This window comes from Cornus florida, unplaced genomic scaffold (assembly GCF_030987335.1).
Source record: "Cornus florida cultivar Cherokee Brave unplaced genomic scaffold, ASM3098733v1 CherokeeBrave_3.0.0_Hap2_Chr11, whole genome shotgun sequence".
Taxonomy (NCBI): Eukaryota; Viridiplantae; Streptophyta; class Magnoliopsida; order Cornales; family Cornaceae; genus Cornus; species Cornus florida.
In genome coordinates, this window is record NW_026775581.1 from 113,039,961 (window position 1) to 113,064,607 (window position 24,647).

General features: G+C 37.1%; 1 protein-coding gene and 1 pseudogene across 1 annotated transcript; both read right to left on the minus strand.

Moving 5' to 3' along the window:
- Positions 1 to 13,184: 13,184 nt before the first annotated feature.
- On the minus strand, positions 13,185 to 14,262 carry LOC132285603 (putative disease resistance RPP13-like protein 1; annotated as a pseudogene).
- Positions 14,263 to 16,546: 2,284 nt separating this feature from the next.
- LOC132284675 (uncharacterized) lies at positions 16,547 to 20,014 on the minus strand. Its single transcript, XM_059786800.1, has 6 exons — positions 19,818 to 20,014; positions 19,309 to 19,736; positions 18,841 to 19,191; positions 18,160 to 18,534; positions 17,516 to 17,730; positions 16,547 to 17,390 (listed from the first exon to the last, which is right to left on the minus strand). The coding sequence occupies exons 1-6, from the start codon at positions 19,958 to 19,960 to the stop codon at positions 17,145 to 17,147; spliced, it is 1,758 nt and encodes a 585-aa protein (XP_059642783.1). The 5' UTR covers positions 19,961 to 20,014; the 3' UTR covers positions 16,547 to 17,144.
- Positions 20,015 to 24,647: the final 4,633 nt, after the last annotated feature.

Below are 24,647 nucleotides of genomic sequence, written 5' to 3' on the forward strand. Positions count from 1 at the left end.
CCACTTTTTTTTTTTAATATTTCTTTTCTCTTTTTCTTTTTTTTCTTAATACATACTGCACACATAGACATATATATATATAAAGGCACAAACATTACACTCTCCCCAACTTTAAAAGATTTCGACCCCGAAATCAAGACATACCTGAGGAAGAAAACAACTCTGGATACTTGGAGCGAACCTCCTGTTCAAGTTCCCAAGTAGCTTCCTCGACTCCTTGGTGTCTCCAAAGGACTTTCACCATTGGTATCGTCTTGTTTCTCAACACCTTCTGTTGTGTGTCAAGAATCTGAACTGGTCCTTCCTCGTAGGAAACATCCTCATCAATGTCCACATCTACCCAACTCAAAATGTGAGATGGATCTGGTTCGTACTTCCGTAACATTGATACATGGAAAATATTGTGGACCCTATCCAACTGTGGTGGCAAAGCAAGCCTGTAGGCAACCTCTCGTACTCGGTCCAAAATCTCAAACGGTCCAATAAACCGTGGCGACAACTTGCCACTTTTCCTGAATCTCATCAATCCCTTACGTGGAGAAACCCATAGAAAAACGTGGTCTCCCACCTCAAAGGATAACGGTCGTCTTCGCTTATCCGCATAGCTCTTCTGTCGGCTCTGAGCTGTAAGTAACCTCTGTCTTATCAACTTAATCTTCTCAGTAGTCTCGAGTACAATGTCGGGTCCTAAGGCGGCTGTCTCACCTACCTCAGTCCAACAAACAGGAGACCTACAAGGTCTACCATACAACGCCTCAAATGGAGCCATCTGGATGCTCGCCTGATAACTGTTGTTGTAGGCAAACTCAATAAGTGGAAGGTGATCCTCCCAACTACCTCCTAAATCAAGTACACATGCCCGAAGCATATCCTCCAAAATCTGGATAGCACGCTCTGACTGACCGTCCGTCTGTGGATGGAATGCCGTACTAAGATGCAACGCTGAACCAAACGCTATTTGAAGTCCTTCCCAGAATTTCGAAGTGAACTTAGTATCCCTATCTGACACAATGGTTACAGGAACTCCATGCAACCTTACAATCTCCTTCACATAAAGAACACCAAGCTTCTCTGCATCATCTGTTGCCTTAATAGGCAAAAAGTGAGCCGTCTTGGTCAATCTGTCAATGATGACCCATACGGCCTCATTGCCCCTTCTTGACCTTGGAAAACCTGTCATAAAATTCATAGCAATATGCTCCCATTTCCATTGCGCTACAGGTAATGGTTGCAACAAACCAGCTGGCCTCTGATGCTCGGTCTTCACCTGCTGACAGGTAAGGCATCTAGCCATAAACTGTGCAACATCTTTCTTCATCCCGTTCCACCAATACAGATGTCTTAAATTGTGATACATCTTGGTACCACCTGGATGAACTGCAAAACGAGAAGTATGAAACTCCCGTAAGACGTCCTCACGACAAACCGTAGGAACCACTAACAAACCCCTGAACCGTAGACCCCCATCTGCATGCAAGGCCCAATCTTTCACTGTCTCACCACTAGAGATCAAAGCGTGGATGGCATCTAAGTTCGGGTCCTGTCTCTGTGACTCAATCACTCGTACAACAAGAGTAGGCTGAGCCACAAGACTAAATAAGAATGCCGACTCACTGCAAGCATCATCATCATAACACTGTAATCCCATCTCTGTCAGATCTTTAAGCATCTTCCACTTCCGAATAGCTAAACTGGCCAAAGTTCCACGAGATTTTCGGCTTAAGGCATTAACTACAACATTCGCCTTACCCCGGATTTCTCACCATACAAATAGTGTCTCCAACACTTCAAGGCAAACACAACTGCCGCTAACTCCAGATCATGAGTAGGGTAGTTAAGCTCGTGAGTCTTCAACTGTCGAGACCCATAAGCCACTACTCTACCATCCTACATCAACACACATCCCAACCCGTCACGTGAAGCATCACAATAGATCACATAACCCAAGCCATGCTCAGGTATCACCAACACTGGAGCTGTAGTCAATCTCGTCTTCAACTCCTGAAAAGATGAATTACAGGCCTCATTCCAGACAAACTTGACCCCTTTCCAGGTCAAACGGGTCATAGGAGCTGCCAAACGGGAGAAATCTTTCACAAATCTCCGATAGTAACCCGCTAAACCAAGGAAACTGCAGATCTCAAACACATTCTTGGGTCGCTCCTAAGTCAAAACTGCTTCAACCTTTGATGGATCAACTGATACTCCACCTTCTGAAACAACATGCCCCAAAAACTTCACCTCCTGTGGCCAAAACTCACATTTCTCGTATTTGGCATACAATCGGTGCTCCCGCAAAATCTGTAAAACAATACTCAAATGGACCTCGTGATCTTCCCGAGTCCGTGAGTACACAAGAATATCATCCACGAAAACTACCACAAACTGGTCCAAGTAATCGTAAAAGACGCGGTTCATCAAGTCCATGAATGCCGCTGGCGCATTAGTCAAGCCAAAAGGCATAACAACGAACTCATAGTGTCCATACCGTGTACGGAATGCTGTCTTCGGGATATCCTCATCCCTAACCCGCAACTGATAATAGCCAGACCTCAAGTCAATCTTCGAGAAACAACTGGCTCCCCTCAACTGATCAAATAAATCATCTATCCTTGGCAAAGGATACTTGTTCTTGATGGTGGCATGATTCAACTTCCGATAATCGATGCACAACCTCAAAGAACCATCTTTCTTCTTAGCAAACAAGACCGGTGCGCTCCATGGTGACACACTCGGTCGGATGAAACCTTTCATCCTCAAATCATCAAGCTGTCTTTTTAATTCCTCCAATTCAACTGGTGCCATACGATACGGTGCCATAGAAATCGGCGCGGTACCTGGCATTAAATCAATAGAGAACTCCACTCCTCGGTGTGGAGGCAACTCTGTCAAATCCTCCAGAAACACGTCCAGAAAATCACAAACAACCACAGGATAATCCTCTTTCCCAACATCATATTCTTCGGCTATAAAGCTAGCCAAGAAGTAATCACTATGACTTCGTCCACGAACTCCATAAAATGATGAAATGTGGGAATCACTCCGATCTCACACGAAAAAGAAACAGTCTCCTTCTGGAGTGCAAACTGTAATTCTCCCTTTGAAACAATCGATCGTGGCATGAAAGAAAGCCAACCAATCCATCCCAAGAATGACATCAAAGCTAGTCATCTCTAGGAGGATAAGGTCAAACACGAAAGTCCGCCTGACTATCACAATGGGACACTCCCGCACAATTCGGCTCAAAGACACTGAAACCCCAACTGGCGTATCAACACATAACGCCCGATCCATGAAACTAACCTCTAACCCCGATGCAAGTGCAAATGATGATGAAATGAAAGAATGAGATGCACCAGAGTCAAATAAAACACGGGCCCAACAACCAAACACTGGAAATATACCTCGAAGAACTGACGGTCCAGAAGATGCATCGGTCTGTGCCAGTGCAAAAACACGTCCCTATGGTACCTGTGCCTGAGGACTGCCAACCTGAACACCTGACTGCTGCACTGACATAGTAGGAGTATCCCTCCTAACTGATCGTGAACCCTGTGAAGACATAGTAGGCTGTGGTGGTGGTGGTCTAAAACCTGACTGAACTGTAGCCGATTGTGACGGCCTCTGTTGTGACCCTCTGCCACTAATGGTGCCTGCTCTCTGACTCGGACAATCACGAATCAAGTGACCCTGCTGGCCACACCCATAACAAGCCTTCGGAGCTGATGAAACTGAAGACGATCTCATCGGACAACTGGACTTGTAATGTCCGGGCTGCTGACACTGATAACAAACAACTGCACTCCTGTCAGATCCAGTTGGCATAGGAGTGGTAGGAGCAGATCTTGTAGACTGTTGCCCCTGAAACTGAGATGGACTGCCCTTGTTCCTTTTCCAAGAAGATCCCTCTGAGGATGGCCCTGCACCCCTCTTTTGCTTCAATTGCTCTCTTCTTGCATCATTCTCTCTATTGTCAGCCTCCAGCATCAAAGCCCTTTCCACTGCTTCAGAGTAAACCTTAATAAACTGTGTCGTGATCAACGGCCTCATCCGATCATTAAGACCGAAAACAAACTTCCGAGTCTTATTAGCTTCATCTCTCACCACTTCTGGAGCAAAACGGGAGAGTGAGGTGAACTTGTTCTCATACTCCGCCACTGACATGTTCCCTTGAATAAGATTATGAAACTAGTCTTGTAACTCCCATCTTTTGGAAAGCGGAAAGTACTTCTCATAAAACAGTTCCTTGAACCTGTCCCAACTCATCTCTTCAATCTTGTACTGGTTAGTGATCGACTTCCACCAAATCTTGGCATCCATAGCAAACTTGTAAGTTGCTAGGATGATCATCAAGTGATCCTCTGTCACATCCATTGAGGTCAACTGAGTTTCGACTTGATCCATGTAGTTGTCGGCTACCATTGGGTCCGCACCGCCCTCAAACATAACCGGCATCAGCTGAGAAAACCCCTTAATGATCTTGAGACGCTTCTGAGCTGGAGTCTCCTCAACTTGAACTGTAGGTTGTGGTACCAACTGCGGTTGAGCAACAATAGTTGCTCTCACGGCATTTTGCAACAATCGATTCAACTCTAGTGCCACAGAACCTTCACCTACTTCTATGGGTACGGGTGTTTCAACATTCTCTCTTCTTGGGGGAACAACTCTTGGGGGAATCAAGTCCCTAAGAAGCATGTTCTCATCAACTGGCTCCGCCGGATTGGAGTTAGAGCTCTCACCAACATCGCCCCTTGTTGGCCTAAGGCCAACTTCTCTAGGTTCCTCACGCCGTGACATCGTGCTATAAAACAAGAAAACGATTCAGAAACATGACACTAAGGTCCACTGTGGATGACTCAACAAGAATTAATACCATACAACACTTAGCATGCAAGACTATGCAAGAAACATGTTAACATAAACAAGTAAGCAAGTAAGCACATAGGCAGTTAAGCATGCTCATTTAAATAAGATACCACGTAGCAAGTAATCAAGTAAGCAACACAAACAACATTCCATGCGACTCTATGTAGGCCTCTACCCGTCGTCCTAAAGGTTTTCGAACCTTTGTTCTGATACCAAATTTGTAACGACCCTAACTGATGCCAAGATTTTTTTTTTTTTTTTTTTTAAATTCGGCATAACCTCCCCTAAAAATGGACCTACCGTAACCTGTTTAAATGCATATTTAACCTGTCATGCAACTAATTTCCGAATTCACGGCTACAAAAGATAATGATACAACCTACTAATCTAGACAATACTTCAAGTTAGGATTATCCTTCCATTCATCAACAAGTTACATATCATCAAGTTCGCATCCCATATGTCATCAAATATCATAAGTGTATTACATGATCATGGTTCTTCAAAAGAAATTTACATCATTACACCTTTGGAATTTTACAAAAATGAGGGATGAACAAAGGAGTAGTCTATTACAAAATAACAAGGAAAATGCTCCTCTAGCAACTTTCAAAGTTGGGGTGGATTGTCGTTCACCGGTTTTTTTCCAAGACCGGAAAAAATATATATATATAGATATAGGGGTGAGCATATAGCTCAGCAGAGACACTTAAGACACAATTCTTGTGTCCTAGTGAATCCAATCAAAGCATAGGCCAATGGGAGATAGGGATCACATAACATAGGGGATCAAATACAATATACAAGTCAATTGCAAGTATAAACAATGCAATGCAATGCATGTCAATGACACTCCCCATTCTCATTCTCAAAATCATCACTTTCAAACGTTAATACAGCCCGCCCTTTGGTAACCCAGCCGCGACACGAGAGGAGGATTGGCTAGTGTCCCTGACCCTTGGTAACCCCGCGGCTTCATTATGGGGCCCAGCTAGCTCAACCACGCTAGGGAGACTCCCTAGTCCCCTCTAGGCTATATTAACCTCCGGCCCGTTGGTAACCCCGCAGCGACCGGGTTTATCAAAACCAATTTTTCCAAACACATCACCCAAAATTCCCATTTTTCTTTTCAAACACCAACATCCCTTCCTATGCAACCCAATAAAATGTATGTATCTTACATGATGTCAATGCAATGATAAATGGGAATTTAACACTCTACAACAAGTACCATTTCATATAACATTATAGCATGCTTGTAAAATAATAATCATGATAGAAACTCACTATATAAACATGCTATCCATTCAATCAAGTAACACATATTCACATAACATGGCATATTCTCAAATATCTCTGTTTAAACAAGAATCAAAGCAATCAAACATGCTGTAACACAATTAGAAGAACATGATTCAATATGGAACAAGATTCTATGGCTTAAGATGTCCCTACCTCAAGATTGCACCAAAACCCTAGAAAATGGGTCCTCAAATTCGAGCTCCCAAAGAAGACCAAAAGCTGAAATTTCTGATACTAGCACGTAGGGCTCGTTGTGCTCGTCGTTTTGCCTCAAACGGCACCTAAATCCGGCAAGGATTGAGAGAGTAATCAAGGGTTAAAGCTTGAAGTGAAAAAAAAAAAGAAAAAAGAGAAGGAGCCGAGAGACAAACAGAGAGATGGACGCGAGAGAGAGAAGATGAGGTTACAGTGAAAAAAAAACATGGTCTTAACATTTGTGGGTCCCACTTTTTTTTTAATATTTCTTTTCTCTTTTTCTTTTTTTTCTTAATACACACCGCACACACAGACATATATATATACAAAGGCACAAACATTACAGGTAAATAGCCATCGAATCCTCACAATTTTACAGACATTTGGATACTGCGAAAGGAAACTGTCCATGTCTTGAAATTTTACAAAACAATTAATCAAGGATGTAACCACCAATATTAAAAGAAGAGGTAAAAGAAATGGACAAGGTTACCTTTAACAAGTGAATGATTTCTCTTTACAAAATCTAACTGTTTACAGAAAGCTCTCTTCACATGAATGCTGAATAGATCATGCCTAAAGATAATCCAAAAAAAAGGGGGATTTTAAAAAATTAATACCGGCAAGAGACTTCAATTTCGACCATAACACAGAAAAATCCACTAGACATGGATCCTAAAAAATTCAATATAACAACCATAATCTAACGGATAACAAAGACTAAAGGAAAAGGCTGCAATTTATTGATTAGTCTTGGTGCATATATATATAATTATATCTGGAGGAAAATATAATCCAGAATATTAGAAAATAAAATCTAAATAAAAAGAGATATAATATTGTTATGGGAAAGAAAAACATAGAGAAGAGGAACGATAGGTTACATATACTGTTTATCAAAGATAATTGGCATAGAATAAATATTATTAAAAAATTAATTTTCCTCAAGGAATTGTTTCAATTTTTGAGGAAAAACAATGAATATTTTAAAACAAAGACCCTACTAAATAGGCCCAAGTCAAACAAGCCCTAAACAATCACTAAGTCAAAGCACAAAAAATTCCTAAATTCCTAATCATCACACAAATCAGAGACCTCACTCATTCTCTCCTTCTAAAGTCTAACCCTATTTCTTCTAAAAATTTTCAACTCTTCAATCTTTCGATCTTCAATTCTCCCTTGTTTAATATTAGCCCCCATTGAAAATTTTTGGATTCGCCCTTAGTCATTATCATCTTGATAAAACATTAATAAAATAAAAAAAATGAACTATTTTAATTAAACAAAATCTTGGAAGCTAGCTATTATTAGGAACAAAATAAAGAAGCACTTTAATAACTTATACAAATAATAGCTATGGGATTTATTTACAAAATAACAATTTGTAAGGCCTATTAACAAAATTTCTGAAAATTTTTGGAAGGGCCAATTAATTTTTTTTATAAGCTTTGGGACCTATGTATGAGATTTATTTACAAAATAACAATTTGCAATGGCTATTAACAAAAAAGAGTGCAGGGAATGCGACTTACCTTATTCATAAATGTAGCGGTAGTCTATTTCGATGCAGGGTATGTCGGCAATGATGGGCCAGTGATCTCCTCTATCCTTCTTACACCTTTCTTCTAGTTTTGGACCTCCACTTATTTTCAAAGATTAAAGTGTGGAAAAAGGAAGCCCTTCCTTAGGCAAGGATCTAAGCTTAGGGCAGTCCCCGAAACTTAGATATTGAAGAGAAGTGAGGTTCCGGAGCCCCTTTGATGATATGCATTCCACATTCTGGAGTTTGCAGATCCATAACTCTGTTAAACTTGCAGGAAACACACACAACTCTACTTTATCATTATCAGGAAAGCAAATCATCTTCGAAAATCCACCATAGATGGTGAATGTTTGAAGGGAGGTGAGTTTGTGCAGGCCCCACTCTGACAGGGATAGCTTCCCGTAATCACTATCCACTGAAATTTCAATAAGTTTTGGGGGCAAATTCCCATTGCCAAACAACTCAATATTTGGACAACCATATAAAGAGAGGTATGTCAGGTTTTGAATCTTATGGAACGGCGGCAAAGACCTCAGATTCACGCAACTACCTATAGAAAGTCTTGTCAGGTTGGGAATGGATAAACCTCCTCTTTCTGGGAAGCACTCCAAAGTATCGCAATTCCATATTCTCAGTCCAAGGAGATTTGCAAAATGGTTGACACACCCAACTAACCTTCCCATATTTGGTTAAGTATTTATGTGTATAAGTTCAAGTGATGACATACTACAACTAATACTGTTATCATCATGTACCATTATCTCTGAAACCCACTCTAATTCCATACAATTTATAATATAAATATACTTGAGCATGGTTGGAAACGTGTCTGTTGGACACCACCTCAAGCCCTCACAATCTGCAAGCCAAAGCTGGCTAAACAAGGGTGGGAGACCATTTTCTGGAAAGCGCACAAGTTTTGAACATCCACTCACTTCCAACTGCTTAAGAGACTTTTGGTTGTTCAACCCATTTGGTAGCTTCTCCAGATTGCCACACTGACTTATTTCCAAACTTTCAAGTTTACAAAAGGGTACTGGCAGCAATGTATCTTCTTCCCCCAATGTCAAACCATTCTCCCACAAAGTTAACAGTTGGTCACATTCATTAAATTCAAGTTTTTCAAGTGCCACCAGAAATTGCACGACTTCTTCTGGGAGTATACATAGCCCTCTAACCCTCTCAACTTTCAAGCTGGTTAGTGACGTCAAATCCATTACACTTTTTAACACTATCTCATCACATTCTTCCACAAATAATTCACGAAGAGAGGGAAGACTTAAAAGTGAAATCCTATTCAACTTGGGACATTTACACATACTAAGCACTTGAAGACGAGGCAATTGTTGTATAACTTTTTCCATGTCATTATTTAAGAAACACCATTCTTCCCATTCCGGCGTATCCTCAAATGTTAGACTCTCCAGTGAAGGAAAATGAGATTCTAATGGATAATCATATTTGCAAAACTCGGCCCCAATGCTTTTAACTCCATGCATGGCTCCAATGAGTAGGTCTTTGAGCAAGGGCAGTTGTCCCAGTGGTGGTAATGTAATACCCCTAATTTTAAAAGGATAGTCCTGGCCTTTATTTTAATTATTTATGTGTGTTTTTACTAAATTTATTGTTTAAATTGTATTTTGTTTGTTTAAATAAATTATTTGCTTGATTAATTGCATGACTTGAATTAAATTGTTTTAAATATTTGTTTAATTAATTATTTGCTTGATTATTTGCATTTCGTGAATTAATTGTTTTAAATAAAACTGTTTTAGGTTAATTGGTTATTTAATTATGTTTCTTAAGTTTTGTTAATTACGTGCTTATGTAAATTAACTGTTTTATAATTTATGGTTTAGTTTATTTAGCCGACATAGGTTTTAATTATGTTCTATGGGCCGGTTAAGATTTAGTTAGGGCTTGAATTAATTTAGGGTTTGGTATAACTCTATAAATATATGGGTATACGTCTGCCTAGGTTTTTGATAAACCCTACTCACCACCTTCAATAACAGAGTCGCGTAACAGAGTCATACAGAGAGTTGTGAGGGCAGAGAAACAGAGAAGGAGCTTGTGTGGTTTACTGAGAGAAACTTTAGGAGATTAAAGGAGAGATTCAAGGAGGAGTTCTGGTCTTAACTAGGAGTGGCAGAGGTTGATAACAACAAGTTGACGTTGCCGGAATTTATAGAGACGGTGGATTATAGTTTCAAATCTGAAACTGCAGGCAAGTCTTTGTTCTTCTCTCTCCCGTTAATTCGTGTTCTGTGCATGCCTAGTTAGACTCTAGGAATTAATCAAACATTAAAACAGATTCAACGAATGTTATAATTCATCTTGTATGCATATTGAATCAGTATTTTGTTTCTATTGAGTTAATCTGTTTGATGTTGCTTAAAAGTTTTAACATAAATCTTGTTGCCGATTATTTTAGCGCTTGTGTTAAATTCCTGTTGTGATTGGATATCTATGTTTTAGTATTAGTTTGAGATATTTAAAAGAACCCTAGAATAAGTTCTTAAAACAGTAATAAAGATCACCAAATAAGTCTGTTGGGGGTTGCTTAAAGTTTTAGACTAAGGTTTTGTAATCATTGCTTCTAAACCTATGTTTTATGCATGCTATCATTGAATATCAGTGGTTTAATATGTACCTAGGACTAAGATTGAACCTAGAATGAGAATTAAAACATGTTATAGAGGCTCTGGTAATCACCGGAATTGGAGAAGACGAAGCTGGAACGGGCAACGGCGGCTAGGGAAAAAGTGAGCAGGCTTTCAAATACCTTAGAGCCGGCTCCAAACTTATTTGGAGGTGGCTCCAAGTGTCTTTGAGCCAGCTCTAAGTGGTTTAGAGCCGGCTCCAAAAGAAAAATAGAGCAGGCTCCAAATTTTAGAGCCTACTCTATCTTAAAACGCACAGAATTGAAGTTTTAGGGACTTTTGGCTGAAATTGGATTTTCTAAAATTATTTAAAGGCTATTGAATGTTGCAATTTAATGTTTAAGACTTGTAAAAATGTTAGGAAGCATGATTACAAGTAGGAATTGAGAACGGGATTAATCTAAGATTAAACAGTGAACCCGTGGGTGGATGATTTGAAAATTAATTTCTGTTGTCTACTATTTTTGGAATTTTATTTATCTGCATGACTTGGATTTATAAATCATATATTGTAGCTGTGTTATAAGCATACTGTGGTATAGTTATATGTATGCTTAGTTGGGATCAACTGGTGTTAAAATCTGTTTTACATTGCATCAGTTATGGTACTGTTTGGAGAGGTAGACTGTGTAACTCTACTTTATCAATTTAACAGACTGTAATTGGGATTCTAAATCTTATATTGAATGCATAAATTGGTTATATACATGTTAAACTGTATTTATGCTAATTCTGGAGTATGGTTGATAAATACTTATTCCTGTTTTTGTCAACTTCGTTAATTGGAGGATTGTATGTACCGGTATGGGACGGTGACATACTAGGTATGGACTTGTTCAAACACTAAGTTCTACCTAACTTGGATTAAGGTATGGATTAATCATATAGGTTAAGTCCATCACCTACTTGTGTTACATCAATTGAGAATTGAATGACCTACTATGGTTTCAGGATGAATTTGTTATACATATATCAGACCACTACACAAATGGATGGTATTTTGTATTAGGAGGAGTACGGACTTTATATATATATTATATGGTGTCGTGGTATGAGCTTGAGTCTTATGACCATGGTTAGGGCGTGTATATTGCCTAGGATGGATAACTGGACATAGGTGTTGTTCCCTGGTAGGTCTAGGTACTCATGCCCACCTTAGGGTGCGTATTCGCATGTTGCCTTCTATTCAGGCTGAAACAGACCTACTGGACTAGCGAGCGTCCTATAGTGTGTACTATATACTTATATGGACTACTCTAGATATTGTTGAGTCTTCCTAGAATGTATCTGCGTATCGGATTACCGTTTGGATTGTAGTAGATCAGGACTTGCATGTGGGCTTGACCCACTTCTTTATTTTTCAGGTGCTCGTCAGTTCCAGGGTTAGAGTTTGGACGTGCAGAGCAGATATAGCTATTCATTCCTCCGATTATGTAGGAATCTTCTCTATGATAGCTTTGGATTTTATTTTTATTATTTCAGTATCTTTTGGAGAATTTTAATAAGGGGTCCAATGGATGGATTCTCGAGTTGTAAAGTTATGGAGTTTTGGATTATCATGTTTTAAGTATTTAATTATAAAGGATTTTATTTCTAGATTCTTTCAGTTTATTATTTTTATTTCTTATTTTATCTTGTATTCTATATTCGGTTACATATTAATTATTTGATATCTCTCGGATTTGGGCCTGGGCCTGATCAATCCGCGTCTCAGATCCGAGGGGTATCACAGGTAATGATTTGCATTTTGTACATCCACTAAAACTTAGATTTACCATTTCAGAAAATGTTGGATTTCCCATCATCCAAGTTGGAAAGCTCACGGCCCGTAGAATTCAACTTTGAGCTTTTTCAACTTTCTTTGTGGCTTTAGGGTCTCAAGTACATCCATTTCAAGTTTTTCATTTCTAGAATCATCAAAGCCTTCACTCCATCCTAACCCTAATTCATCAAGGTTCTGCATACCCATTAAATTGGCCTCCATTGCTTCTTGAACATCCATTACATTTTCTAACTTCACAATAGAAAGCTTCCCGCGTAAATGCACTAGATGCTTCAACTCCGTTAGTCTTGACCCGTTGCTTTTTCCCACAATAATCTTTGACAACGTCTGCAAATTTGTCAATTTGCCAATCCCCAAGGGCATCTCTTCTAGCAGCTCAGTGTTAGCATTGTCAAGATGACGCAGGTTAATTAAATTTATTATGCTCGAGGGCAACGTACGAAGAGCTTTGGAGTTGCGCAATAACAGTGTTTGCAAATTGGACAAAGTACCCAATGATTCAAGTAATCGTTGGATTGAAGAAGAAGATAAATTGAGGTATCGTAAATGCTTCAATTTGCAAATTAAATGTGGTAGCTCACTTATTTTGTAACCAGACAAGGACAATACACGTAGGCAATGCAATTTAGGTAACAAATCGACCAAGACCCTGTTGCTTAAGTAGTGATAATCTGGCCAGTCAGACACTTTATGAACCGGTAAAGGTAAGAAACTACGCAAACATTTAACTTCATAAAGACTCTCGAACTTTTTGAAGACTTCATACCTTTGACGAGTGTAAGACAAGTGACGAGTTCGTTTAGAAATTATAAATTGGTCACTACCACCAAAATTATCCACTAACCTGAAACATATTTCTCCAGCAACAAATTGAGCCAGATCATTCATGAGGTCATGCATAACAAATCCTGCCTTATTACCACTTGATTGCTGAAAAAATGACCTTGACAGTAGATCATGAAAACATTGGTCCCAAAATCTTCCATCAAATTCTGTAGCTGCAAAAGGCCTTCTGCCATCCATAACAAAATCAGCTCGTCTTTGTCAAATTCATAGTCTTTGGGAAATATTGAGCAATAAGCAAAACACTGCTTCAAATGGGAAGGGAGATGATAGTAGCTTAATCTAAGAGCCGGAAGAATATCACTTCTTTCTGGTGGTATCTCCCAAATCTTGCTATTCAATATATCTTCCCACCTTTTCTTTTCCAATTCGGTGCGCAAGAGACCTCCGAGCGTCTTTGCTGCCAAAGGCAAGCCGTTACATTTCTTCACTATGGCCTCACCAATTTCTCTTAAATCCGGATGTGCTTCAAAATCTCTTCTTCCAAGTGAACATTGAGCAAATAAAGATAGGCAGTCATCATCTGATAACTGCTTTAGACGGTGAGTAGGAACAGTACTCATGATTGATGCGACTTTGTCATTGCGAGTCGTAAATATAATTTTGCTTCCAGGTGCTCCAGCTAGAAAAGGAAGACATAGGAGATCCCACTAGTTAGGGTTCTCATTCCAAATATCATCCAGAACAAGAAGAAATTTCTTCCGGGACAGAGTTTCCTTGAGTTTGACTTGAAGCATATTTAGATCCTTAAAGTCAGATTTTTGGGAACTGATGGACTAAAGAATTGTCCTGGTCACCTCAATTACGTCGAAATCGTCAGAAACACAAGCCCATGCCTTGACATCAAATTGATCCTTCAGAGCGTCATCTTCGTAAACCAGCTGAGCCAGAGTGGTTTTACCCACGCCTCCCATACCCACAATCGGAATGACCGAGATTTCACCATCATCACTAGTTTCTCCCTGCTTCAATAACAAGTCAAGTATTGCCTTTTTATCATTTTCTCTACCATAAACACGAGATTTGTCTACCAAAGAAGTGGTGGGCAATCTTTCTCTTACTCTGTCGGACCTGATCCCTCCAACATTGTTTTTCAAACTCAGTTCATCCTTTTGTCTTGAAATATCTTGCAATCTGTCATTGATCTCCTTGATCTTGGACCTCATATCATAATCAAACTCAACAGCAGCAGAAGTGAAACTAGTACAACAAGTAGGGGTGAGTTTACGTACCGTGCTGGTGCTAGCCTGATTAGGATCCCGATCCATCAACTTTCGTCCCTGAGCTTCTGTGGCGAAATCGTCGAGCACATCATCCAGATCGTAGGTGAGGTCCTTGAGATCCTGCAGCCACTGCTTCACAGCTCTGTTTGTTGTTTCCTTCTCTTCGGCGTCGTCGGCATATATAATGGACAAAGTCTTCCTGAGCTTGGCCAACTGAGTGTGAATTCCCTCTTGGCGTGCAAAGTTGAGCAACTCTGGGGATGCCAACTTCTGAAACACCACCTGAATGAACGCCGACAGAAGTATCTCCCCAATAACTACCATCTTCCAATCTTGGGACAAAGGAATCAATGGAAAGCAAAGCAAAGGGATCAGAAAAACAGAAGCAACCAAAACAAAGCAGGAGAGAAAAGTTTGTTGCGCGGAAGCTTGATGATGAGTGAGGAGGATTCATTGGCAAGTCAAGGATTCCATCGAAAAGTTGGAATTTTACATATTAGAAGCTCATTGGCCAACACTCCAAAAGAGTAAGGTTTTTTTTGGTCCGAAGGATTATACTTTTATCACAATATATATTACTATCAGCTTCGGCTTTCTTAACAAAAGGGACTCACTATTTAAGACCCTTTCAATAAGGTTCCCATCCAGATTACCCTTTGTATTTACTGTTTTAACTATAAATGCCAAAATAATGCTGAATTTCAATTATTAATATTCCTTCATTTGAAATTTTCTATTAAAAAAAAAAAAAAATCTTAAAATTGGCAGGTGGGAATTCCACCAGTAATATGTGATAAGAGTTTTCGGAAACGAAGGGTACCTCAAAAGTATTTAAGCATGTTTCAAATTATTGGGGTGCATAGAGGGATGTCCAATTTTTCTCCTATTTCTCTTGTTTTAACTCTTAAGTTTTGCAGGAGGGAATCGAGAACTAGATTATTCAATTTTTACTGTCTTAACCTGCCTATCAGATTAAACCTGCATTTGCATATCTATATATAGCTCTGGCACTGACATATTCATTGAGAAAAGTATGGTACCAAATGCTATATATTGCAGCCTAATAACTACGCGTATAATCATAAATCCTTGTTTGATCTTCCGAATTATGCTTATCATACATGCGTTGGAACTTATATAAAAAAAGAGGGTTTTTGTATGAAAATTGTCTGTTTAATTTGATTTATAGGTTGAAAATATATACTCTGTATTAAACTAGCACAATATGCAAAAGTTTTGTGGGGGTGTCACTTTCATGAAAAAATGATAATAATATTGAAAGAAAACTAGACGTTATTTTTCAGAGCACTGCACCGAAATTTTTTTATTTTTTATTTTTTTTCATTTTTTGCAAAAGGTAAACAAATGGTATAGAATCAGATACGTACTAAACAAGTTGTATATGCCCAGTCCACGAATGGACTGGGCATAGTGGCCCAAAGAACAAAACAAAAGGCTCAGAATTACAGACTCATTGAAACATTAAAGGAAGCCCAATCTCATTGGCCCACCTATGACCTATGACATACAAAAGACCGTTATTCAACGGCTATTCAACTTGGATTGAACAGGGCAGCACGAGCCCCAAATTCAAAACTCCTCCCGATCAGAGCCTATCTGAGTGGCAATGGTGGTGGTTGCAAGAAAGAAGAAGGGAGATCCCACACTCTCATAACTCGACGAGAGGCCTCACCGTCTTTCAATTCCAATGGTAGGAGTCTTCCCCTAATCAAATTGCATATTCTTGGGAGAACATATATGTATATTTCCGAGGACTAGACTTTTCTTTGAAAACTCTATGTTCTTTTAATCCATAAGTGATAGACCAAGGCCAAGAGAGCAAGTTTATTGATTGATTTGTTGCAATTCTTCGATTTTTCAGTTATGCGCAGTCCAATTGGACAAGTTTATTATAAAATTCGAGAAATTATTGTATGATTCAGGATATGCAATCAAATGTGTCAACTTTACTTAATATTTTGTTACTTAATTGTTTGTGATTGACCAGCATTATATGATCCGGACCATCTTGCTGGAAGTAGAAAGCACATTCCATGTGATTGGAGGAATTTTCAAATTGGTGTGGTAAATGCACAGCTGAAAAAATCAAGGTTCCCCAACTCAAGAGGAACTAAAATATTGATACGTAATTAAATGAAAAGCTGACTTAGCAAGCTGTGTGCTGAGATGTAAATATATACATGACATAAAGCTATATATGTAATTACATGATATTTTGTGCACTCTAGCTGGACACATCAAATTTGGTCAATTAAATTATTTGTTCGTCTTTATTTTCATCCAATACAAGTGGGACCATACTAGTTAGGCTTTTATCCATTGAGTGTATCATGTGCTACCTTTTTATTCCACTCCATGTGATTCAACTTTGCCTTTCTAATTCAGCTGAAATCCCTAATTGATAAACCCTAATTTAATTAAAAAGATAAAGAGCACTAAAGCTACCTTGTCTCTATCTTCATGTTCCTTGCTTTGTCATTCGTCTTTCACTTTGATTGTTCAATGAAATCACAGAGCCAACCATCTTTAACCCTCTTTCATGGATTCCCAAAATCTTTGTCACCCACATGTTGTTAACTTTGATCTGTGGGTCCCTCTAAATCATTTTCTTATGATATTTACAAAAAAGGGTGGCTAGGATATTCAACCCCATGCAGTCATGCACATTCATCACCTAGTCATCAAGCAACATAAACATGGTGGGCTCAGTGTGCAGGGAAGAAAAGTGGGGAAGAATCTCTTTGAAGCTTCCCATCAGAGACTCTCACTTTGCTCATCTTGTTCTCACACCACTGCACCTGTTCTTCACCTAGCTGATTCATCCTCAAAACCCTAGAAACCACTTTTAGGTCAATCAATGCCATCAATATCTCCTTCTCTTCCTCCTCCTTTAACCTTCTTTTTCTCAAGCACTTCCGAGTGCGGCGAAGATCCTTAAGCTTCAACTTCTTCTGCTTATCATATGCAAAAGTCAAAATGTAAGAGTAGCAATTATAAAATTGAGGGTTTTTTATTTTTTTAATATTTAATTCGAAGATGAATATATTGGGATTAATGAAATTAATTAGTTAATTACCTTGTTATTCACTTTCTTGAGTAGGAGAAGAAGTGCTGGATCAACTGAGCCTCTCCGGTTTCTCTTGAAAAAAGCTGCCAATAATATTTGGCAGTGATTCTCCCTATCTGCCTTGAGAAAATTCATGAATGTTCGGATTGCTTCTTCCATTATAAGAAGAAATGACGCTGATGATATTCTTGAGTGGAAACCTTCCTTTTGTTCATCCACAGAATCTAAAACAAATAGATAAATAAATTTATTATATATACTTGAACCATGCATGCATGTGCATAAAAAGTTGGCCTTGAGAAACTTCAATTAATTTGATACATTTTTTTTTTTAATATTTTGTGTGTGGCAATCCTTCGAGACCGTTAATGCATCGATCTATTACTAGTGGATAAAATATTCAAATCGATCACAACTGTAAGTACATGTATATATATAATTGTTAAACTTTAACTCCAATAAAATTATAAAATTGAAAACTCTAAATGCCTACTTAATTTAGTTTTCTGAAAACTTAAAAATTGAAAAAAAAAAAAAAAATCAAAATCTGAAAACGAGTTAAAAGAAGACTTAATTTTAAAACCAAAAATATCTTCCATAATTTTTTTAGAATTAAACCAAATTAGAAATACTTAATTAAGATTCATTAGTACCTCGATACTCTGGCACTTGAAGCAGCTTTGGTGCCAAACTTCTCATCCTGGCATAAATCTCTGGTCGACGTCCGTGTTCATAAGGCTCATTCTCTATATACCGCTGTAAAAGAACCTGGAATTGTTGAAATTGCTGAGCAATGTGAGCAGGACAACCGGGGTCAGATTCACGATGTGAAGCTCTTAATCCATGAAAGTACTTGTAGTTCCAATTCAGAGCTTCCCATGTCAAACAAATTTGAGCTACATAGGCTGCCTCTAGTTCATGATATGGGTTTTGCCGGAAATCTGATGAGCTTTTGTTTTTGGTCACCAGCTTATGAACAATCCTTTCTGAAATCGATCTTGGACATGCCTGTATAGACCTCAGTGACTCTGAAAAATGTGTTCTTTGGTTAAAAAATAAATAAATAGTTTTCTTTAACACTGTTAGCAATAAAAGAAAACCTGAAGAGGGGTGTCGGAGAATTTTACCTTATGATTAAATATATATACATTGTGAAAAGTACTCTTCAATAAAAATAATTCAAAATTTTATTTATATATGTTTTGTGAAAACTATTATTTGAAAATAGAGTTAGAATATATACTCTTTTCGAATCTTAAAACTGTTTTCTTTATATAGATAATAATACTAAACACAGTCCAAATAATTTAAACGAGCTAGGCAAGTGAAAGTACCTGTCTCATGGAGCTTTTGTGCACTAATTCTATCTAGGAACAGCATTTCTTCATCATATTTTTGGAATACAGTGTAAGACTCCCACTTGGGGCAACTTCTTCGCGACGAAGATGAAAATGGATCTTCAGTCCCTGAATCTCTACAATTAATGGAACTCCTCCATTCAGATGAGCTCTTTGAAGTAGAACCAACCGTGCACGTGTCACCGAAAATCTCATCGTCATCCTTTTCTTGAATTTGGAACTTCTTGGTCTCCAACTTGGGAGGTGCAAAAATCAAGAAGTTTTCATCTCGTGTAAAATTGGCCTCCACTTTCATGCTTTCATTTTTTCCTTTATCACGATTTTCTACTGCAACAACAGCATAAGCAATATCAGGTCTAATAGCAGTAAAACGAATATGAAAACCACAAGTCACAAAAACAAAAACATATAGTAAATATGATATGTAAAATGAACATAGTATACCATCATGAGTTCTGTCATGAGTTGCCAAACCATTTTTGTTTAGGTCCATGTTCATTGGAGAGGTGGTCTCAACATTATTTGTATTAGAAATATGATAAGTAGAAACATTCTTTCTTGTTAGAATTTGTTCTTCAACCACCTCTTCGCCATCAATTTCCGATTCTGAGACCGGAGTGTTATACATGGACGAATGTTCTGTGACAAAACTGTCATCAGATTTTTCAAATATAGGCTGGTGAGTAAAGATCTCTTCAGAAAAAATTTGATCTTCTTGGATGCTGCTGGTAGGCAAAAAGGATAGTGCTTCGCCGCCACGAATAATATCAGCCACCAGATGATCTTTCTCTGTGCACTCGACATGAAAGTACCCATTATCTTCTTCCTCTTCTTCGTCCGTAAACAAACCATATTCATATTCACCCTGATTTCTGCATGATATGAAAACAAATAAAAATAAACATATACACATAAACATATACATATATACATGAGAGAGAGGTTTGTAGTACCTTTGAAGAAAAGGATTACCACCAAGGAAGTGGAAGAATTTGGCAAGAAGAATAGAGGTGAAGTAGAAGAAGAGGAAGAGAAGTTGAAAGGAGGTGGAGACATTGTAGAACAAACTAGCAAGTGCTTCTTTAGAACACTGCATTTTCTTCTTGTGGCTCTCTCAAATCAGTCTCTTAACCACTCTCTCTTTACACAAAGCAAAAGAGACTCTAAAGTGAGTGCAATATTGAATGCTTTCACAACCTCTCCTCCATGACAAAATGGTCCACATCCTTTCTTGAAAATTACTAATTTGTCCTGGTTTGCCAACATCACTTTTTTCATGTTTAGATAATTAAATGTAGTTGTAGCTAGGGAAAGACGTGTAAAATGCGCGCGCACACACGTGGTTATAAAATCGTTTGATTTGCTTCTATAAAGAGATTTACACAGTAGGTCAAGCCAATAAGTATATGGCTCAATGCATTATATATTCAATACAGTGTGTAAAATTAGGGTTAGCAATATTTAATACGATATGAAATATGATACGAGATAAAAGAGTTTGAATTTAAATTAATTGTGTTTGTGTCACACAAATTATCCTATTAACTAAACATGTTGTATTCGTATTTGATTATGCTAATATGATTCTGACACGATTAATTCGATTGGCTAAATATGTCGTGTTCGTATAAAAAAAAACTCATTTAGCTAAACATATATAATAAATGTGTTGTGTTCTTGTCAAAAATTAATTACTTAAATGCATGTGTCTTTCGTATCGTATCAAGTCTTAACTCATTTATTAAACGAGTTACGAATGTCATGTCGTGTTACATGTATAATAATCGTATCGTGTTCATGTCAAGGGTCTTGAATAATTGTGTCATATTTGTGTCAACCCTGATCACGTTCGTGTTGTAATCGTGTCTATACGAATACGACGCTAACACGAATTGCCACCTCTGTAAAAGAAATAGGAATAATTTGAATAGTAACTTGGCTTTAAAAAAAAAACCCTTGTATTTTAGTGTGTATTTAATTGTTAAAGGAGGATTTTCTAATTCTTGAGAAAGGTTTGATCCTATCCAATTTTTATTTTTTATTTTTATTTTTAAAAAAAAAATGATAAAAACAAAAATAAAAAAAAGAGACCAAAACCAAGCAACAAGCATTCTTAACTCTTAAGCATGTGGGACTTGTTCTTTCAAAAAGAAATATTAAATATTTTTGTAATATATTTTTAATTAATTTTAAAATTAACCAAATCTAAAGGGTTTTGGAGAGTAATGATAAAAAAAGATGTTTAAATTCTTTGCCTCTTAATGGAGGGAAGTGCCCTTTTCTAACTGGCGAAGGGTGTTTTGGTCATTTTAAGTTTCTCATGGAGATCATCTTATGTTCTTCTTGTCCTTGACTTCGTCACTAAGGTTTCTTTATATATGCTTTTTACTAAGATTTGCATCCTAATTTGTGTCTGGTGCATAAAAAACTCTAATTATATAATACTATTTAATTAACTTATTTTGTAGAAGTCAACAACTTAGTCGTTCATCAACAATGTCGGCTAGCTGAATCAAAAGCTCAATTTTCCAAATTCATTAAAAACTTTGTTTTGTTAGTATAAGATAAATTTGGAAATGCATGGTAGCAATGGATGACTTGAAATTGTTCACATGCATACTCAAAAGCTGTCTTTGCCCACTATTACATAAAGTGATCTCTTTAGACTCAAATCTCATTTTCAAACTCCACAATCCAAACTTTTTTTTAGTGTGTTAAGGAATTGGACCATATTGAAGCGTCAAGAATGATCTTGAAATTCATGGAAATATTCTTATCATATAATATTATGTTATCCCTTCAACTATTTTTCTTAGAAAAAGTATATAAGACTAGCTTGTAGAAAATTATTTCGTATCAATCAATTTAAAATTTTATAACTTAAATTTCACAAGTCGATCTTATATATATACTGGAATCACCCATTCTAATAATTATTAGCGCGAGACACAAGGTCTTGAGGGTCTCACAATTAAGCTCATGAGCTAAAAATCACACCTAATGAGCTAAAAATCACACCCCATCACTATTTTTAAGAACAAAAGTAATTAACAGTGGAATTTCAATTTTTCAATTTATTTTAAAAATTTATATCTTGAACTCAAGATTGATGCAACAAACAAGGTGACAGATATTTTTTTTTACTTTTTCTTTGTTGTTGGTACTCGCTTACACATGTTTTCACGGAGGCTTAAAGTCTGAAACCTCTAATTCCCTTTAAAAAGTAGAAACTAGTATTATTATGCCATTTCAACAACTTCATTTGGGAACAAACAAATTTTGTGTTTGGGTTTGGGTTAAGGCACTAAATCTAATTGGTGGAAAAAGATGTAATCTGTACTACATAACAACTATGGATCTTGGGATACCAACAATAGTTGTGGGCCAGAAGAGAGCAGCTATTGGTCCAAGTGAAAGTCAAATGGGCCCCAAAATTCAACTGCTTTCTGCAACAACGGACTGAACCTGGAAACCATATGTGGCCAAGGCCATGAACTTCTTTAACTAGCCTATGGTCCACAACAAGATAAACCCAAAGCAACCGCTGACCATGGGAGGCACAGAGTACTATGAAAAAGAGTACTCGAAATGGAGAGGACCTTCCTCCACCCAAAATCCTAAATCAGATCATCTTTGTGTAAATTTTTTTTTTTTTTTTGTAAATTTTTTTTTTTTGTGTGTGTCGCTTCTTGTGATGCTCATACAACAATTCACATCATTTCAGCAATAATTTTACATTGCTTATATAACACTTGGATTCTCTCGGTTATACGCAGTGAATTGCACTAATATTTTACACTAACACATAACTCGAGACAGTGGGAGAGGAATTGGTTTCCCCAAAATACTGCACTGGCGTAAATAGCTGCTTGTGTGTGTGATTAAAAGTGGAAATTTTCTTCTTCTTTCTTCTCTTCTTCTTTTTCATGATAAAAAGTGGATGTTATAAACTAGATAGATGTAACAGGTTGGGAAGTCTCCGCGGTCTAACTCAAAAGCTTAAGTTAATTAATGGTGTTAACAATACTCAATTCATTTATCCCAGTTCACCATACCTATAGGGGATAGCACACCCGAATACCTTTGGGTTAGACACTTAGTGTGATACCAGATTAAGGACAGAATCTGATTTTGATATCAATTATAACGAGTCTGGTATTTCGCAGTCTGACTCAAAAATTTGAGTCATTAGGTGGTGCTAATAATACACAACTCATTTATACCCATTAATATAATATGGAACACTTAACACTAGTCTACCACATTTGCAAGACATTAACAACTTTAAATGCAAAGACTTCAGACAAACACTATTACAATGTTATAGTAAATATTTATTTTTTAATTTGACAAAAAGATTACACACCTATTTATCCTCACGGTCTAGATTAAAGTCCCCAAATGGACACATTGATGTGTAAGTGTATTTTTCTTCTTAATAAAATAAATGTTATATAACAGAATATTCAATGGTATTCACAATCTAATACAGGGTAATTTTTTTTTTTTTTTTTTTTTTTTTTGGGGCAAGGTAAATAGAATTGAATTAAAAAGATGGGAACTACTATACAACCATTTAATGACTTCCATTGTGTTGACGATGCCACATTTCCTTGGGGGGGTTGGGTTAGATGAGGAAACTTGGGTGAGTATTGGTCAAAACCACTAGGACTAAAAAGGCTCAAACCCATTACAGCTGGATGTTCACATCCCAAATAATTTTATTATTATATTCATGTATATAACACATGCAATTGCCGACTGCCGACACACCACTGTGTATCCTTACGCTTAAATATATATTTTTGATGTGTTTGGGAGTATAAGATTGAAGTTTTGGAATTAAAATTAATAAAATTAGAGAAAAGTAATAAAAAAATTTAATCAAATATTTTTTTTCAATTTTATCAATTTCATACTTCCAACCACAGCCAACATTAAGTTCAAATTCTAAATACTTAAAAAGAAAAAGAAAAAAACAAAATCATCAACTAAGAAAAAGAGAGAAAAAAAAAAATACATATGTGCTGTCATTCAGCTTGCTCTCTCAGTGAAAGTATGTAAAATCAAAGAAGAAATTTGACAATCAAAGAAGAATTAAAATAGATAATATCATGGTTTTCCAATTTCACATATCTTAATCCTATATTCCTCCGAGCAATAAGTGGAATGGGTCATATAAGCCATTTACAAAAAAAAAACCTACTGGACTCAAAATTCAAGAATAATAGCAACATATTAATAAAATGTTATCATGTGGATTGTCATACATTTTAATTTCTTATTGAATTCAAATGAAATGATTTTGAACATATAAAATTGGGTGTTAATACTATTATAATTTGCAATTGCAATATCAGTTACATTAATAATTGTAATCACAGTATTATAGATTCGGACAAATATCAATATAAATAGACCGACTTATAAAAATATATAACGATACATCGACCGATACAATGAATCATAAATATATCTAATAATTTAAGTTTTTAATCGAATTGTAAATCACCTCGTGAGATGCTCCCACAGCTGACAAGATTAAAATAAGAATCGACATTCTAGAAACCTAGAGTGTAAGGTATTAGGTGCATCATGCATGGAAGTTCTTGTTAGGATTGGGAAAAAAATGGAGGGTGTAATGACTAAAAGAGATACAAAATCAGAGCTTCTAAAGACAGTCGCGTGGGTTGGTCAACATTTTAACCACTCCTGGTAAATCTCGATCTGCCCATAATTAATAAACCATGAGCACTCACCATATATATATATATATATATATA

Excerpts from the sequence above, each read along its gene's own strand:
- LOC132284675 (XM_059786800.1), bottom strand. The coding sequence starts at position 19,960 with ATGCAGTGTTCTAAAGAAGCACTTGCTAGTTTGTTCTACAATGTCTCC. Across the intron at positions 18,535-18,840 it reads ACAAAAGCTCCATGAGACAG|AGTCACTGAGGTCTATACAG; the intron begins GTACTTTCACTT and ends CACATTTTTCAG. Across the intron at positions 17,391-17,515 it reads TCAAGAAAGTGAATAACAAG|AAGAAGTTGAAGCTTAAGGA; the intron begins GTAATTAACTAA and ends TATGATAAGCAG.